Source organism: Pangasianodon hypophthalmus, chromosome 2 (genome assembly GCF_027358585.1).
Source record: "Pangasianodon hypophthalmus isolate fPanHyp1 chromosome 2, fPanHyp1.pri, whole genome shotgun sequence".
Lineage (NCBI taxonomy): Eukaryota > Metazoa > Chordata > Actinopteri > Siluriformes > Pangasiidae > Pangasianodon > Pangasianodon hypophthalmus.
In genome coordinates this window covers 34455228-34473688 of record NC_069711.1, presented here as the reverse complement: position 1 = coordinate 34473688, position 18461 = coordinate 34455228, and the positions used below count along the sequence as shown (strand labels likewise).

At 38.8% G+C, this 18461-nt stretch overlaps 1 protein-coding gene across 10 annotated transcripts in view; it reads right to left on the bottom strand.

Annotated features, from left to right (window-relative positions):
• Positions 1–455: 455 nt before the first annotated feature.
• Positions 456–18461, bottom strand: part of rab11fip4b (RAB11 family interacting protein 4 (class II) b) — a 30923-nt gene continuing 12917 nt past the window's right edge. For 7 of the 10 annotated variants that reach the window (XM_053232200.1, XM_053232203.1, XM_053232202.1 and 4 more), the window contains exons 3-14: positions 18033–18209; positions 17043–17171; positions 16627–16662; positions 13574–13676; positions 13303–13406; positions 12813–12953; positions 11333–11414; positions 7487–7624; positions 6371–6529; positions 5067–5120; positions 3125–3268; positions 456–2819 (exon numbers count right to left, since the gene is read on the bottom strand). In XM_053232200.1, coding sequence (XP_053088175.1) covers positions 2703–2819; positions 3125–3268; positions 5067–5120; positions 6371–6529; positions 7487–7624; positions 11333–11414; positions 12813–12953; positions 13303–13406; positions 13574–13676; positions 16627–16662; positions 17043–17171; positions 18033–18209 — 1384 coding nt within the window. In that variant the 3' untranslated portion in view covers positions 456–2702. Of the gene's footprint in view, positions 2820–3124; positions 3269–4905; positions 4968–5052; positions 5121–6370; positions 6530–7486; positions 7625–11332; positions 11415–12812; positions 12954–13302; positions 13407–13573; positions 13677–16626; positions 16663–17042; positions 17172–18032; positions 18210–18461 lie in introns of those variants that run through there. The other 3 variants (XM_053232204.1, XM_053232199.1, XM_053232205.1) reach the window with 3 other exon arrangements.

The following is an 18461-nucleotide window of genomic DNA, read 5'->3' as shown; positions in this document are numbered from 1 at the left end:
TCAGTTAAACCCAGCTCAACCTGTGAACTCATTTAGTTAATTAGTGTCTTCATGTGATTGGCTGGAACATCACGTGACAGTTCAAACTCGTTCAAACTTTCCTTAAATATTAAAGTATTTCTTACCAGATATAGTCCAAAATAGATGATTAAGATCCAGTTTTAAATACACTAGATCATTTATCCTAGTTTGGCGAAATACTTTTATCCAGATTTAATTCAAAACATTTAAAACAACCAGGGAAATTAATTATACTTAAAAAAAATATATCCAATACTAAATAACATTAATGCTACTCAGCTAGCATATATACATATACATAAATTTAAGCACCTAAGGTATGCTAGTCTGTCAGGTGTGCAAATGTAAAATTATGTTTTGACTTGACAGATCTTTTAAAATAATAATAATAATAATAATAATAATAATAATAATAACAAATATGAAACCACACACTGAATTTAGATTTTATTGCCAAAATTCTAGCCAAAGTTACACTCTACTCATCTTCAACATGGTAATGTTGACTCCTTCAGGCCTGTTCAGGACAGCACAACATATCCCATTTGGAAAAGAAAAAAAAAGTACGTAACAATACTCCAGTGTACATTAATAAATTAACATGATGCTAATCAGAAGCATTTAAAATGTTCCTGTGTCTGAAATTACTATACAAAAGTGTAGGTCAACAATCAGAATGAGAAATTTGATTAGCAAAGGATTAAAGAGAGTAAAAGTGGACGTCATAAGCCATGATAGCCTGGTTAACCCATGACTCCTGCTTTAACCCCAGCTAGCATTTGGCTTCTGTCGCTAAAGTAGTGGTATAATATTGCTTTTAGAGCTAGCAGATATTTTGTGAAAAAGTGAAAGCTAAGCTATAAAATACAGGTGTAGAAAAAGCTGAAAGAATTAACATGAGTGGTATAGAAAACGAGTGAGTATTACTGATACCTATACAGTATTTACAGGTTTTTTTTTAGAAATTGCACTGAAATGGAGTGTGATTCAAAAAGGTGCAAGATAGCTAAACAATCAGCAGGTCTGTCAGTGGGGTTGCTTAATGAAAAGGCACAAACACTTAAAAGAAACTGTAAAAAATGCTGTTCACGGTGCAAAGGTAAGGTAGCTCAATGGATGTGAGGCTTCACCTTGCCAAGAAAAAAAAAAAGCTTCAACAGATTAGTGAGAAAACCAAAAAAGGTGTGTAGCAAAATCATCAAACTGACCCAGCCACCAAAAACATTACAAACCAATTTTAGTGACGCACCAATCCCAATACTGAGCCAATACCTGGCAATGAGATGTAAATAACTTGTCCAGAACATAATTAAAGGTGAAACTTTGGCTAAAAATGAAATGTACACAAAGTTCCTCTCACCCTAAATGAGCCAATTTATAGCTAATTTGCATAACAGATTAGCATTAGAGTAAAAAGAAAATAAGGGAATGCTGCAAATGAAAACAATTCTGAAATAAAGAGAAGACCCTGATCCTGATGATGATGATGATGATGATGATGAGGTGGATGTCTGCTCCAGCAGCATTCTTTGTAACAGCTTAAAAACAGGAAGCACTTGTCATGATATGACTTATGAGGCGTCATAACATACGCACATTCGTAACGATAAGTCAACATTCGGATGCTGCTCTTACTAACCAGGCATGTGCCGATCATCAGTTATACAATATACCATGATATTATTATTATTGTGAAGCATTTCTAGGTAGGCAGCGTTTTTTTGGGGAAGCCGTTGTGCTCCTGAGAAAGTCTGTCTTATTCAAAAATCGTCTAAAAGCCCTTATTTTGGAGTAATATCATCCAAATCCAGAATTATTTAAACGTAAGCCAATGAGAACAGGCAGAAATCCTGTGATAAAATCAGGTGGAAATGTAATATCAGCTCATGCCTATGTAAGGTCCTGATTACACCAAGTGAGTGGAACATCTGGGTCAAAAGGGGCGGAGCTTAAGTTAAATCTAATCAGCCGATCATGTACGTAATTAGGTGACATCAACAAAAACACTTCTCTTCTTTGCTTTGAGTCAGTTCTTCATGTGAAATGATTTCGATTACAAAATAAAATATCAGCCTAATGCTAGCTAGAAAACTGTTGAGGTATTAGAGGTATTAGCGACGTTACCAGTGTCTCATATACATCGCTAAACCATCACATGGTGTAATTAAAACCAGTATCACATGACACGGCGTCAAGCCATAATCAAGTCTGTAATTGGCAGACAGGATTTAAGTTAAGCTCCGCCCCTTAAACCGGTCATGGCAAAATCAGGATGTGCTTTATTCGACAACTCATTTTCCATCTGACACTTCCAGTTCCCATCTCTGACGCTCTCTCGGACTCGTATTTCCCTCTGATCAACTTACTGAACGCCAAAATCAGCAGTTCTGAGATGAGCACTTAGTACAGAAATAACATCCAGAAAAAGACTATCACAGTTCTCTGGACCCTCTGAATCTTCATCCTTCATCCCGCCGTTCCAGTGACTATTCCCTCAATCCATCATGCACAGCACCGATGACGAATAACTCCAGGACGTCCTGAAGTCTCACAGAGGGAGCATGAAGAACATGCTTCACAACACGAAGTTCAAATCCTCTCAGAAGAACGCAGTTCCACCTCCAGGGCAGCAGGGGGCGACAAGCATCCAGTTTTTAGTTTTAAATACCAAGAGCTTGTTTTTAGTACTTAATCTCCAAGATGGAAGGGTTGTGGTCGAGGATGGATAATATAATCTTGTCCATGTACTGCCTGAGACGGATGTTGATCTCCTCCTGCTCCTTCAGGGCTTCCATTAACTGTGGAAAGACAGAAGAGACGATTTACACGTGAACATTTAGTGCACCGTGCTACACCGGAGCTTCCATTACTTGTCAAAGCTCCAGTACAAAATCAAAGACGCCTAACATCTTGGCTGAATGTATCTGAGGTTCTGTTCAAAGAAATTCAACACATTTTAGCGGCGCAACAAGATGATGTCATCAAAGAACGCCAGACAAAAGGAAGTACAGACAGAACCAGAAGACACCCTTGCTACATCACTTATTTTATATTCCTTATCCACCCTAAACTGGCTGTAGGATCAGCGCTGTTGAAGTGATACCTGGTCACGTGAGGCGTTGTCGATTTCCGCGGCCAGGGACTGAGCTTTCGTCTGCGTGGCGATCAGGTTCTTGGCTTCGTGGAGACTCAGACTGAGGATCTGACCATTGAGCTCTTCGTTTTGTTCACGGAGTCTCTGGTTCTCCTGCAGGGGAGCAAAATGCAATAAACACATATAAACCCACTGCTGATCTGAGATCAGTTCTCATAACACTAAAAGACACCTCTCTCTCTCTCTCTGTCTCTCTCTCTCTCTCTGTCTCTGTCTCAGATCTGAGATCAGTTCTCATTACACTAAAAGATACCTCTCTCCCCCTCTCTCTCTCTCTCTCTCTCTCTCTCTCAGATCTGACATCAGTTCTCATAACACTAAGAGACACCTCCCTCTCTCTCTCCCTCTCTCTCTCTCTCTCTGTCTCTCTCTCTCTCTGTCTCAGATCTGAGATCAGTTCTCATAACACTAAAAGATACCTCTCTCCCCCTCTCTCTCTCTCTCTCTCTCTCTCTCTCTCAGATCTGACATCAGTTCTCATAACACTAAGAGACACCTCTCTCTCTCTCTCCCTCTCTCTCTCTCTCTCTGTCTCTCTCTCTCTCTGTCTCAGATCTGAGATCAGTTCTCATAACACTAAGAGACACCTCTCTCTCGCTCTCTCTCGCTCTCTCCCTGTCTCAGATCTGAGATCAGTTCTCATAACACTAAAAGACACCTCTCTCCCTCTCTCTCTCGGTATCTGATCTAAGATCAGCACTGATTTGTAAACACAGTGTTCCTTCTGATCTGAGATCAGCATTTTCACGTCCTATTCTTAAAGAGCAGTATTAGTTCTGATCTGAGATCAGTTGTAATTTCTTATTCTTCTTAATGACAGCTTTATTTGTGACGTCTAATCTGAGATCATTATGGATAGTCTTATTATTCTTAAAAACAGCTTTATGTCTGATCTGAGATCAGTCCTTATCTGACATTCTTATAAGCGTCTTATTATTAATATATCCAGCTTTATATCTGATCTGAGATCAGGAATGATTCCGAAAGACAGCTTTTACTTGTAATCTGACACCAGTATTATCTTATTATTCTTCCTAAAGACAGATTTATGATCTGAGACGCTTAAACCTACTGTCACTACACTCTGTACATACATTCTATAAATACACTGATATAAAACGTAATATAATAATATTATATAAGAATAAAAGAAAAACACTGAGTTTATTAGATAAACCAATCTATCATCTATTAAATCGGCTCTGAGTATTATTTTGCTTTATAATCTGCTAGAGGACAAAAAATATGTTATAGTCCAGAAAATACGGTACGTAATGATCCAAAATTATCCAATGACTCAATCTGAGACAACTACAAAAACACAATATAAATATACATACGCTATACGGCCAAAAGTTTGTGCACCCCTGACCATCGCACCCATACAGTATGTGCTTATTGAACGTCTCATTCCAGATTTATTCCCCCTTTTATTGCTGTTATAATAAGCTCCACTCTTCTGGGAAAGCTTTACGCTAGATTTTGGAGCGTGGCTGTGGGTTTCCTGTTCCAGTAAAGTGAAAGTTTAATGCTACAGCATCCAAAGACATTCTGTACAATTGGGTGCATTAAACAGTTGTGGAAACAGTTTGGGGAAGAACCTCATATGGGTGTGATGGTCAGGGGTGCACATACTTTTGGCCCTATAGTGTAAAAACACACTGTGGTGATGATAACGTCATGAATTCATGAAATTAGCTGATGGAATGTGGAGTCAATGTGAAGCGTACATTAGTCTAGTCACTAGTGATCAACGCTGCGCTGTAACTGGAACACGGCGCTCGTTTAACAGCTACAGAACAAACATGAACTTTATTAGAAGTTTCAGAAGCAGGAAAGTCGTCAGTGTGATTATCGGTGGTTAATGAGTGATTTACTCCGAGAGCTTTACCACGTAGAGCCGTGCGCTAACACACGCTCGCTGCTGGAGGTCAGGGGGAACGTCCTGCGAAACACAGCGCAACACACACACACACACACACGCACGCACACACACACACACACACACACACGGGATTCTTCCTCGGGGTGGAAAAGAGAACCTGTTCAGGTATATCAGGTTCTGTTCTGTATCGTGTATAGACATGTTTGTTTCTAAAAGTTAATCGATATTATCCAAACTCAGTTCCAACATCTGTCTCTCTCTCTCTCTCTCTCTTTCTGTCTTTCTCCATGTGTCTGTCTCTCTCTGTCTCTCTATGGCTGTTTGGGGAGGGGAGGGGGTGAGAGAGAGAGAGAGAGAGAGAGAGAGTGATCAGTTCATCTCTTTCTGTCTGTCCCTCTCCATCTCTCTCTCTCTCTGTGTCTGTCTAGAGAGTGAGAGTGAGAGAGAGAGAGAGTCTCACTGTCTCTCTCACTGTCTGTATATCTTTCTCCATCTGTCTTGCGCTCTCTCTCTCTCTCTCTTTCTGTCTTTCTCCATGTGTCTGTCTCTCTCTGTCTCTCTATGACTGTTTGAGGAGGGAGGGAGAGGGCGAGAGAGAGAGAGAGAGAGAAAGTGATCAGTTCCTCTCTCTCTGTCTGTCCCTCTCCATCTCTCTCTCTGTGTCTGTCTAGAGAGTGTGTGAGAGAGAGAGAGTCTCACTGTCTCTCTCACTGTCTCTATATCTTTCTCCATCTGTCTCGCTCTCTCTCTCTTTCTGTCTTTCGCCATGTGTCTGTCTCTCTCTGTCTCTCTATGGCTGTTTGGGGAGAGAGGGAGAGAGAGAGAGAGAGAGAGAGAGAGATCAGTTCCTCTCTTTCTGTCTGTCCCTCTCCATCTCTCTCTCTCTGTCTCTATTCATCTCTCTGTGTCTGTCTGGAGAGTGAGATGGAGGGAGAGAGAGAGAGAGAGAGAGAGAGAGATCAGTCCCTCTGTCTCTGTCTCTCTCACTGTCTGTATATCTTTCTCCATCTGTCTCTCTCTCTCTCTCTCTCTCTTTCTGTCTTTCTCCACGTGTCTGTCTCTCTATGGCTGTTTGGGGAGGGGGAGAGAGAGAGAGAGAGAGAGTGATCAGTTCCTCTCTTTCTCAGTTCCTCTCCTTTTCTCTCTCTCTCTCTCTGGATCCTATCCAAAGTTAAATCGCAGTGCATTCTGGGTAATGTTCTCTGATATACGCTTAATCACTTATCTAACAATGGAAGCTGATAAAATAACGAAACGGTCGGTTAAAAAGCTGAAACAGAGAAGTGAAGTGTTGTATTGAGAGCTCTCACCTGTTTGAGCCTCTTCATTTCCTGTTCCAGCTCGTTCTCGCGAGTCCGTGTGCTGAAATCTGATAGGCTGATGGATGACCTTCGGATCCGCCCCACGCGCTCCACCTCCAGCTTGTAGAGCTGCAAGTGCTCGAGTTCTCGCCGGAGTTCCTCAATCAGCTGCACACACATTTACAGATCAGATTTCATTTTTAATCATTTTCTTTTAATTCATTGTCAGGTTTGAAATTTGGTTTAGTTTTAGTTTGCATGATTTGGTTAGAGTTTAACAGTATTTATTTCTATATTTTAGTTAAATAGTTAAACAAGTAAACAGTTAAATGTATAAAAAAAAAATAAAATAAAATAAAAAAAAGAGTTCATACTTTAAAAAAAATATTGGAAAGGAGACAAAATAAAAACAAAAATTTAAATGCAGTTTGTTAGCAAACTTAAATATCATGATATACAGTATGTCATGCATCAAATATCTTATATAAATAATTATATAAATAATATAAATCTTTACAAAAATTGTCCTTTCCTAATGTAAACACCATGTTTATTATTTAAATTATTTTTTTTGCCAAAGAATCCAAAACACAAAGTTATAGTTTTAGCTCTTCAATTTAGTTTTAATTAGTAAAATGCGGTTAGCATTTATTAGTTTTTATTTCTATATTTTAGTTTCAGTTTACATTTATATAACGACGTAAATGGTATAAAAAGTAAAAAAGCAATAAAGATATAAAGGAGGTAAATGATAAAAAGGATAATAAAAGACTGCTTCTACATCACTGGTGTTGACTGCAGTGGAATAATTTCAGTTAAAATGAAAATTTAAGCATTTTTATTTTGACTTCTATGATCGTGTACTGTGTCTGCCTGCTTTTATTCAGCACTCGAGCAAACGCTGATATCAGAAGAAATGTTCTGATGTTCAAGAAATGTGGAATTCTCCCTAATAATCCAGATGCTCCTTTCCCACAGCACTAAACTGGTGGCTATAATCATCTAATACTTGTGATGAACATGAGCCTCGCAGCTCCAGAGAACACTTTAGACAGTAAAAACTTCTCCTATAATCGTGTAGGTTTTATTTTCGGTCCGTCTTTTCGCTGATTAGAGTCGTCTCACCTCCTGCATGGCCTCTCTCTCTCTCTGATAGTCGTTCCGGTTCTGTCGCAGTTTGTCCATCATCTTCCTGTACAAGTCCATTTCATCTTTCAGACGGAGACTCGTGTCTTCCAGCTTATCCGTCATCCGCTGCTTTTCCTGGACATGTAAACAAATCACATGCAAATTTTACCAAGTAACACACACATACACACACACACACACACACACACACACGCGTCATGTGAGAGACAAACAGGAAAATTATCCCATGGTAAGCAAATAGTAATACACTTACACACACCTCACTGAGTGGCCGAATATGTCGCCATGGTCATATGCTACAATAAAGAAATCATAGTTTATGGTCATCCGAAGTAGGGTCGGTTGCTATGACGATATAATACTGATATCACAATAAATTGTCACAAAGGTTTTTTTAAGATATTTGTTATAATGTTTTTGTAAGTAAGTTTTGTAATTAAGTTTTGTAAAGTTTTGAATCTTAAATTTTTTTGTAAGGTTTTCAATCTTTAAAAATGTTTTGCTGTTTCGAACTTTTTTTTTTAAAAGATTAAGTAAAGTTCTGAATCTTTAAAAAAAGTTTTGTAAAGTTTTGCATCTTTAATAAAAGTAATTGTAGATTTCAATCTCTGATAAGTTTTGTAAAGTTTGGAATCTTTAATTTTTTGTAACGTTTTCAATCTTTAAAAATGTTTTGTAGTTTCTAATCTTTAAAAATGTTTAATAAAGTTCTGAATCTTTAAAAAAAAGTTTTGTAAAGTTTTGCATCTTTAATAATCAAGTTCTATAGAGTTAAATCTTTAATAAAAATTTTGTAAAGTTTTGAACCTTGAAACTTTCATAAACACACATTTTGTAACGTTTTGAGGTTTTTAACGAAGAAGGTTTTTTTTTAACAATTTGTTTTTTTCCTATTCAATGTTGAATATTTTTGCAGACATTAATTAAAAGCATCAACTCACATAAATTAAATAACATTTTAATAACTTCACTTCTTTTTATGCCAAAAACAGCCAAAACATTATAATGACAGTTTTTCCCCCACATATGCTAACCGCCTAGTCTGAAGTTTACGTGAGCTTTCCAAAGAATCGACTTCTCACATGTAAAAAAAAAAAAAGAAAAGAAAAAAAAAACTTTTCAGAAATTTTGGAAATTTCTGGTGTTATATAGTTTGCTAGCCATGTGTCAGCCCCAATATTAGCTAAATTTTTTTATTTTTAACTACCTAATTTCTTTAACAGCGTGGCTTTTTTAAAAAAAATCTATATTCTCTTTTTTAATTAAATAGCTTGTATTTTGACACCGTTTTATGGACTGAGTAGAAGAGTATCAAGTTAGCAAAGTAGTTACTAGTGCAGCTAGCTAGCTGTAGATAAAACTGGGATTAAACAAGTTTTTCATTAACGGGAGAAATCTAATTTTCATCTTATAAAAATTCCTACTATATTAGCATGTCATAAATTATAAATGGTGAAAGGAACTGAACATGTGAACCCTTTTTTATTTATTTATTTATTTATTTATTTATTTTATTTATTTTATTTGGTTCTATCATTTTTTTTAAATGTTAATACTTGTTAAATAATGCGATATGCGGTACAATAATGCTATAAGTGTGTAAAATCAATTCAAATTATATTTATATATATATATTTATATATTTAAAAACTGAAAATGAGAAACAACATACATGTTTCATGTTCTTCTGAGGAAATGAAAGCGTTCTCTTCTTTGACTTTTCGTAACTTTTTGAAGTATTAAAGTCATTCTGTTATCTCAAGCCCTTATGATACACATATATTGCGATATTTTTCGATAATTTCGATATACTGTGCAGCCCTACTAAGAATGCATCGCTGTTTATTTGCTAATCCAGAGTAAACACACATCGTGTGTAAAAATGATCACTTCTGAGAAGGTATTAGAAACCACATCGGATGCTAGTTCTGCAGAACGAGTCCCTGTTTTCCACAGCTTATCTGGCAGATCCTAAACAAACACATGCTAATTTACAGTTTAAAGACTGCTGCTTTTAAACTATCCCTTATCACATGACTCATCTCTCACCACCAGCTCACTGACTAGTGTTTGTTTTGTTAACAGGGAGCCCAAGGTCTCATCTGACTTCACACACACACACACACACACACACACAGATCTGATCATCTGAGCTGGGCTAGCAACTGATGCTAAGTGTAATAACAGTTTCATTTTAGCCATACAAAACATTTCTTAGTAATCTACCAACAAATCTGAGGTAATTGTTGATGTTCCAGATGGTTTTGTAACATTTCCACTCTCACAGTGTCTTCACATTGCTCATAAAAGACCCAATAGCTAAGTACTAGCTAGCTAAATCATTTTAGCCATACAGTGTCTTTTTTTAAAATTAATTTACACACAAATCTGAGGTAAATGTTGAAGTTCCTGATGGTTCTGTCTTGTTTCCACTCTCAGTGTCTTCACTCTGTCTGTATAAAACATCTACTTGCTGTGTGCTAGCTAGCAAAACCCTGTATGCTAGCTAGCAAAACAGTGAAACTTAGCTTAGCCTCAGTATCTATGTTTCCAAGTCGCCTAGCAACAGCGTTCGCACAACTTTTCTCTCACAACTCACAAAAGGTTTCATTATTCTAGTAGTTATTATTCAAGTGAGCATTTGAGACTTTTCTTCTACTTTTCTTCTAGCTAGTTAGCAAATTAGCATGAATGAATAGCATGCTAGCTTGTTAGGGCTCAATACATCCTAAATGGCAACTAACATGTATATAAGTTTTAAAAAAGCATTTAAATGTGCCTTTATTTAACTGATTACAGCTAATTTAATAAACATTTCAGATTTTATTTATGGAATATATAATATTTAAATTTGTGTTTTTAAATCAAACGCGGGTATAGACATTAATCGTGTGATGTTGACGGCTGTACAACTGTGTATATGGTACAAAGGAAAGAAAACATTCAAATCTCCAAGGAAATTACATTTATACTGTTCTTATCATATTGAAATACAAGAAAGGTGTCAATTAGCACTTAAACTCTGATTAAAATCCTTCGAGCTGCAGATTTTCTTAGAGATATGCAATGAGAAAATCTTCTCAGGACATCGTGTTAAAGTGACTGCTCTGTCTGCTACACACACACACACACACACACACACACACACACACACACACACGTATATGAAGTAGACAGTTGCATGTATTCTGTATGTACTGTGTGTTTAAGCACAACACTGCTATTGTCCCTATTGTTGCTAGGCAACAGTGAAACTTGGCCATAGACATTAATCAATTTGCTATAGCTAGCAAAGTCTCCAAACCTTCCAGAACATTCATATTTACCTCAAATATGTTGGTATATTAATTAAAAAAATACCATATAACTAAAATTATTTTAATAACCAAGATTTATAAAAACAATGAGAGTGGAAATGATACAGAACCATCCGAAATGTCAACATTTACCTCAGGTGTGTTGGTAAATTAATACAAACAGATACTTTATGAATAAAGTATGATTTAGCTAGCAAGGAAATAGCTGTTTAAGAGACCGTGTAAAGATTCAGTGAGAGTGGAAATGAGACAGAGCCTTAACATTTACCTCAGAAGTGTTAAAAACCTCTAAATGTCTAAAACAACACGGTAATCACGCCTAGCAACAATCGCTAACACACTTCCTCTTACTGAGAAACATTAACATTGTGTCACAACTTGTGAACCATGAGAAACTTCCGAAGTGGTGAATAAAACAAGAGCGGTTTACACCCATACTTAAACTGCTTGTACAAACACACACACACGTGAACACACACACACACACACACACGTGAACACACACCTCATCAAGCTTCTCCGTCTGTGTTTTCAGCCTGCTCACGCTGACCAGCATCTCTGTGTTCTCCGCCTCCAACTGCTGCACCCTGACACCAAAACAACACACAGTTAAAAACACCATATATATACACACACACACACACACACACACACACACACACACACACACACACACACACCTACCCATCAGGTCAGTATTTCAGGAGTTCATAAAGAACTGGGCTTAACTATAAAATCTACACTGTCCATTAGGAATGTCTCTCATCACCTCTCCTATTCGGGTTCAGTAAGTTGGATTAAAGCGGCAGTGTGTAACTTTTAGAGCCATCTGCTATCTGTGAGGTGAATTACAATAAAAAGTAACAAGCTTACACGTACCCCAACGTGCTCTTCATATCAAAATTGGTGTTTCAGAGCTTTTTGTACCTGGTCACATACCTTACTGCTATGGACACCAATATGATAGAATATTAAATAATAATAATAATAATTAACTCGTTAGCAGTAAACATGGTTCGTCTGTGTGTTTTTCTCGCTTCACATTATTCCATTTTCCAACTTAGAAACAAATGAGTGGAGGTTATTCATGTGGAAGAGGGCAAAGTTTGTGCAAGCTGGTGGTCATGTGACTTTTCGGAGGAGTGTTTTCCCGACTTGGGGCTGTTCAAAGCCAGAATGCTGCTACTTCAGACTGATGGAGAATTCTGTCTTTATACACCATCAGGGCTTCTCCGTTAGTCAGAGTCAGTAAAATAACAACGACCCTGTGACGAGCCTGAGGCTCTCCGTCACCGTCGGCGACACAGATACTCAGCTCGGCTCAAACGTGTACGACATAACTCCAAAAACACACGGCGCCTTGGTGTCCATCATCCTGGTTAAAGTGGACATTCGGCAGTGAGAAATCCTGCGCGGCTGAAAAACACCCTCGTTAAACTCTTCACCGTTCTTCATATTTAGCTAGCATAGTTAGCTAGCATAGTTAGCTAGCATATTTAGCTGGTGGTGTGGTGTATCTCGAATTCTATTGGCTGGTGCATCAACACACTCAGACACTCTTACTTCCTGTTTCAAAAACGGAAAAACGTCAACTTGTGGACATCGAATTTCTTCTCTCACACCAGAAGACTTTACTAGATAATGTGAACAAAGAATGAAGTCACATTACTATTGTTTCATGTTATCATTAAAAATGGTCAAAGTGCTTTAGTTCAGAGTCAGACATTTAAAAAGTTATTGTTTAAATTTTGTAATTTAAACTTAGTAATATTGCGAATAAATTTTTTTGTAAGGTATCTTTGTAATTATATGATTAATACAGATATACAGACACTTTTAAACATTACACACTGCCCCTTTAAGTGCGTGAAATCTTAAAAGTAATGTGTGTTATTCAAGAGGAGTGAAATGGAAGCAACTCAACTGTGTGTGTGTGTGTGTTTGTGTGTGTGTGTGTGTGTGTGTGTGTGTGTGTGTGTATGTACCGGTTATTGAGTATCTCAATCTGTGCGTTCTTGTCTCGCTCCAGTTTGTTGAAGGCGTCTCGGTGTCTCCGCAGCTCGTCGTCCATGATCTGCTCGGCTCGCGCCTCCTGTTCCTTCAGCTGTTCCTCCAGCTCATGTACCCTACACACACACACACACACACACACACACACAATTATTACACCTAGCTGAATGTAGGCATGTTCTAATATTATTTTTATATCCTAGTTTCTAATTGTTCCTAATGGGTTTTAATGTGTTTCTAATGGTCTGTAATGGTAGTTTAATGGAATGTGGTGATCGTATGGAACGTTATTCTGATGATAATCATCTACCCATGAATGAAGGACCTATTAGGTTCTGGAGATGTTCAAGCATAACCAGGAAATCCCTAATGGAAACCTATAAGAATCTGATGGAATCCATGTGTAAAGGTAGCAGTGTGTATGTGTGTGTGTGTGTGTGTGTGTGTGTGCGTGTGTGTGTTTACCTGTGCACTAGCTGTGTGTTCTCCTGTTTGAGTTTGGATTTCACATCGCCGTTCATCAGACACTCATTCTCCAGCTCACACAGCTTCTTCTCTAACTGACTCACCTGCACAGCACACACACACACACACACACACTTGCAGTTATGCGTTATGCATTGCACCATTATTTTAAAAAATATACAGTGATGTAATTGTTTTGAGATGAGGTCTTGCATCATCTGGAAAACTGTGTGTGTGTGTGTGTGTGTGTGTGTGTGTGTGTGTGTGTTACCTTGTCAGCGATGTCAGTGTCAGTGTAATCAATGTTGCCGTCTCTGAAAAGGTCCTCTGTGCTTCCGTTCCTACTGCTGAGATTACTGTGGTGGAGCAGGTGCCTGTGTACACACACACACACACACACAGAGACAGAGCGCAGTGAGAACACACTCACCTCTACTGCAATAGAGTAGAGGCAGTAAGAGAGAGAGAGAGAGAGGATACACACTGCAGCAAAGCTTGAGCTGGACTCTAGCGCATCTACATCACACCCTAACACACACACACACACACACACACACACACACACACACACACACACACACACACACACAGTTCCCTTGTCCCACTTGCACCAGCACCTCCTACTACAGTCACACACACACACACACACATAATGTACATACACACCTAAACTCATGCAAACACACATATACACTCACATGCATACACGCACACACACACACACACACACCCTAACACACACACACACACACACACAGTTCCCTTGTCCCACTTGCACCAGCACCTCCTACTACAGTCACACACACACAGTAGGGTACACACACACTCGTGTGCATACACACACACACACATACTGTACATACACACCTACACTCAGGCAAACACACATATACACTCACGTGCATACACACACTTGATACGAAATGCTCAGATTTTTAACAGGTAAAAGTTTGGAAACACTGTGACTGTTGCTAGGGCAACAGGAATTAACCAATTAAAACAGTGAGAAACACAAAAAACGCACTGTACACAACAACACCTCACACTTACCTCAGTTTAAGCTGCTCAAATGACAGACACACACATTGAAACTGTCCAAATGTCTCACTCACACACACACACACACACACACACACACACACACACATACATGCATGCACACAAAAAACACTCTTGCAAACACACACAGTCCCTTCCAAAAGTATTGGAACACAAGGCCAGTTCTTCTGTTTGTGCTTTACACTGAAGACATTTGGGTTTGAGATTAAATGATGAATATGAGATTATGAAATGAATATTTCAGCTTTCATTTCCTGATATTTACATCTTTTTGTGTTAAACAATTTAGAACATGACACCTTTTGTTTGAACACACCCATTTTTCCAAGTGATCAAAAGTATTAAAACATGTGACTGACAGGTGTATCTTGTTGCCCAGGTGTGTCCTGTAACAGGAGAAAAGCCAAAAACAACAGTCAGTTACATCACCACCAACCTCCACAGGGCCGCAGTGAAGATATCACACTCCACCACTGGAAGAAGACTTGGAGAGCAGAAATATAGAGGCCATACCACAAGATGCAAACCTCTCATCAGCAGTGAGAATCAGAAAGCCAAAGTGGAATTCACAAAGAAATACAGAGATGATCTACAAAAGTTCTGTACCTGAGATTAACCTCTACCAAAGTGATGGGAAGACCAAAGTGTGGAGAAAGAAAGGATCTGCTCATGATTCTAACCATCCGAGCTCACGGGTCAAGCATGGTGGAGGTAGTGTCATGGCTTGGGCTTGCATGGCTGCTTCTGGAACAGACTCACTAATCTTTATTGATGATGGAGCTCATGATGGTAGCAGCAGAATGAATTCAGAAACCTACAGAAACATTCTGTCTGCCAATTTACAGAGAAATGCATCCAATCTAATTGGGAGGAACTTCATCATGCAGCAAGACAACGACCCAAAACACACTGCAACACAACAAAGCACTTCATCAGGGGAAAAGTGGAAGAAGGTTTTAGACTGGACAAGTCCATCAGCAGACCTTAACCCAACTGAGCAACATTTCACCTCTTGAAGAGGAGACTGAAGGGAGAAACCCCCCCAAAACTAACAACAACTGAAAGAAGCTGCGCTACAAACCTGGAAAAGCATCACAAAAGAAAAAAACCAACAGTTTGGAGACGTCAATGAGTCGCAGGCTTGATGCAGTTATTGCAAGCGAGAGATACGCAACCAAATATTAAGTTTTATTTACGTTAAGACTGTCTGTTCCAATACTTTTGCTCACCCAACGGTGTCATGTTCTAAGTTGTTTAACACGTCTAGATGTAAATATCAGGAAATGAAAGCTGAGATTCTGATCTATCGTCTCATATTTATCTTCTGATCTTAAACCCAGATGACTTCAGTGTATATACACACACACACACTCCGCTCCACGCTCTCAGAGTTTCAACAGTTAAAGGTCTGGAAAGACTTTCGCTGTTGCCACGGCAACAACAATTAACCTATTAAAATTGCAAGAAACACAAAAGTGTGTGTTACAAAACCACACCTCAGAGTTATCTCAGTTTAAACTGCTCAAATGACACACACACACACACACACACACAAACACACACACACACACACATTTAAACTGTCATTATGAAATGTCGTTATTTGGTAAGCGTCTCTTTGAAATAAAGATCAATAAACATGGCGTAATTAGAGAGAAAAATAAAGACACAGCCGGGCCTACTAAACATTCCCCTAAGTGTGTGTGTGTGTGTGTGTGTGTGTGTGCGCGTGTGTGCCTTCGTACAACAAAACTTTGAACAAACACAGTTCTCCTTTAATAGAGTGTGAAGGACAGTGTGTGTGTGTGTGTGTGTGTGTGTGTGTGTGTGTGTGTGTATTTAATGATTAACCACTGACCAAGCTGTGCATACACACACAGACATACACACACACACACAGAGCATTTTACATACTGTGTATAACACACACACACACACACAGTGCATTTTACATACTGTGCATAACACACACACTGTACATACTGCACACACGAACTGTGCATACCACACACACACACACACACACACACACACACGCCAACCATATACTGTTAATACAACATATACAGCTCTCCTTTAATAGAGTGTGAAGGACAGTGTGTTTGTGTGTGCAATGATTAACCACTGATCAAGCTGCACATACACACACACGCATGCACACGCACAGACACACACACTCACACACACACAGACACACACAGACACACACAGACACACACAGACACACACAGACACACACAGACACACACAGACAGGGTGACTCACCTGCCAAATGCTGTACTGGAAATTTTCCTGTTTGGGCTGAAAGAGAAAATGAATACCATCAATTTCTCTCTCTCTCTCACACACACACACACACAAGCTAATCATAAACACTTTCTCATCATGACATGAAAATCGTCATAATTGTGGAACAATTCCCACAAACTCTCACTTCCTTTACAGCAGGTGTGTGCTGAAAACCGGTTATACTGCGATATACAATTAAATAGACAAAAAAATAATTTGGGGGGTGAAAATTTTTGCACACAAGTCTATACATAAGATATAAGAAGTGTAGTAGTAACTTTCTCCTCAATTCAGCAGAAACATCAAGCAGGTACTTACAAAAGGATTCAGTGTGTGTGTGTGTGTGTGTGTGTGTGTGTGTGTGTGTGTGTGTGTGTGTGTGTGTGTGTTACCTGTGTGTTTTGAGGTTCTTGAGCCGGGTTTCGAGTTCATTGAGCTGAGTGACTTTTTTGCAGCAGTTTGAGCAAAACACTTCATGATCACCGTTCACCTGCCTCACCTTCTGTGGAGTGTGAGTGGCACTGCAGAGAGAGAGAGAGAGAGAGAGAGAGAGAGAGAGAGAGAGAGAGAGAGAGAGAGAGAGACTGTCCGTCATTTATTTCTTTTCCCACCTGCCTTTTCTCTTTCTTTTTCTTTCTCTTCATTTCTTTTCAGTCGTACCCTCACTTCCTTCATTTCTCATTTCTTTCCTTCTTAATCTCACTCATTTCCTTCTCCGTCTTTATTGTCTTCTGTCCGTCATTCTTTCACTTCCTTATTCTCTCTAATTTTCTTTTTTCCTCCTTCCATTATTTGCTTTTACTCGTTTCGTTCTTCTCTTCTTTTCCCAATCCACTTCACTTCATAACACTTTTTAAATTGTCATGTTTTTTTTTTTTTTAGGATGTTTAAATACATTCAGAAAATTGCAATAATAATAATGATGAAATAAAATAAATAAAGAAAAAACGTTAATCTTTCTTTCATCCCTTCATCAGTAGCACACCTCGTCATGGGTTTAGCTTGATGTAATAAACGTAACTGTGGAATAAACAGAGGGATTTATGTTTCTGACGTGGACGTGGACGTGGAGTGTGTGGACTCAGGGAGGAAGTCGGCTTACTTCTGCAATTTTACATTCAATGACTAAAAAATATATATTCTGTGTGTGTGTGTGTGTGTGTGTGTGTGTGCGTGTGTGTGTGTGTGCGTGTGTGTTAAATCTCTGAGAAACTGAGTCAGCATCGGTTGCAGATCTGCACCTACAGGAAACCATTTCAACATCTGCTACTATTACTGTGACGTTCGACTGTGAATCACTTATTTCACACGATTCAACAGAAGCTCACCTTCTTACTCACTCATTCACACACACACACACACACACACACACACACACCCACCTGGAGGGTACGGAGGACCCGAGGTCGGAGAACCCGTTAGTATGCGTCTCATCCTCAGGGCTGATGGGACTGTAGTCGACATCATCTCCCTCTCCATAATCCTCAAACTGCTCCTCGTTCAGAGAGCGAGTCGAAAGGTCAGAGGTCACAGACGGGTTCAGGCTCAGCTCTCCGCTCCTGCAACATCCAGTTTCCCCACTAGCATGTTTTATTCGTTTCTAATCATTGTGCCAGAAAAATCTGTAATATCCACATTATTCTGTATGCTTAAGAACAATTTTGTGTTTGCATATCTCTTTGTTGCATACTTCATGCTAGGATTAAGCTACATAAAGCTATTTCATTACATGCTAAAAATAACGTACGTTCCCATAACCTTCCAGTAACTACAGGAGCGGCACGCCTCCACTAACAAACAACAAACATTTA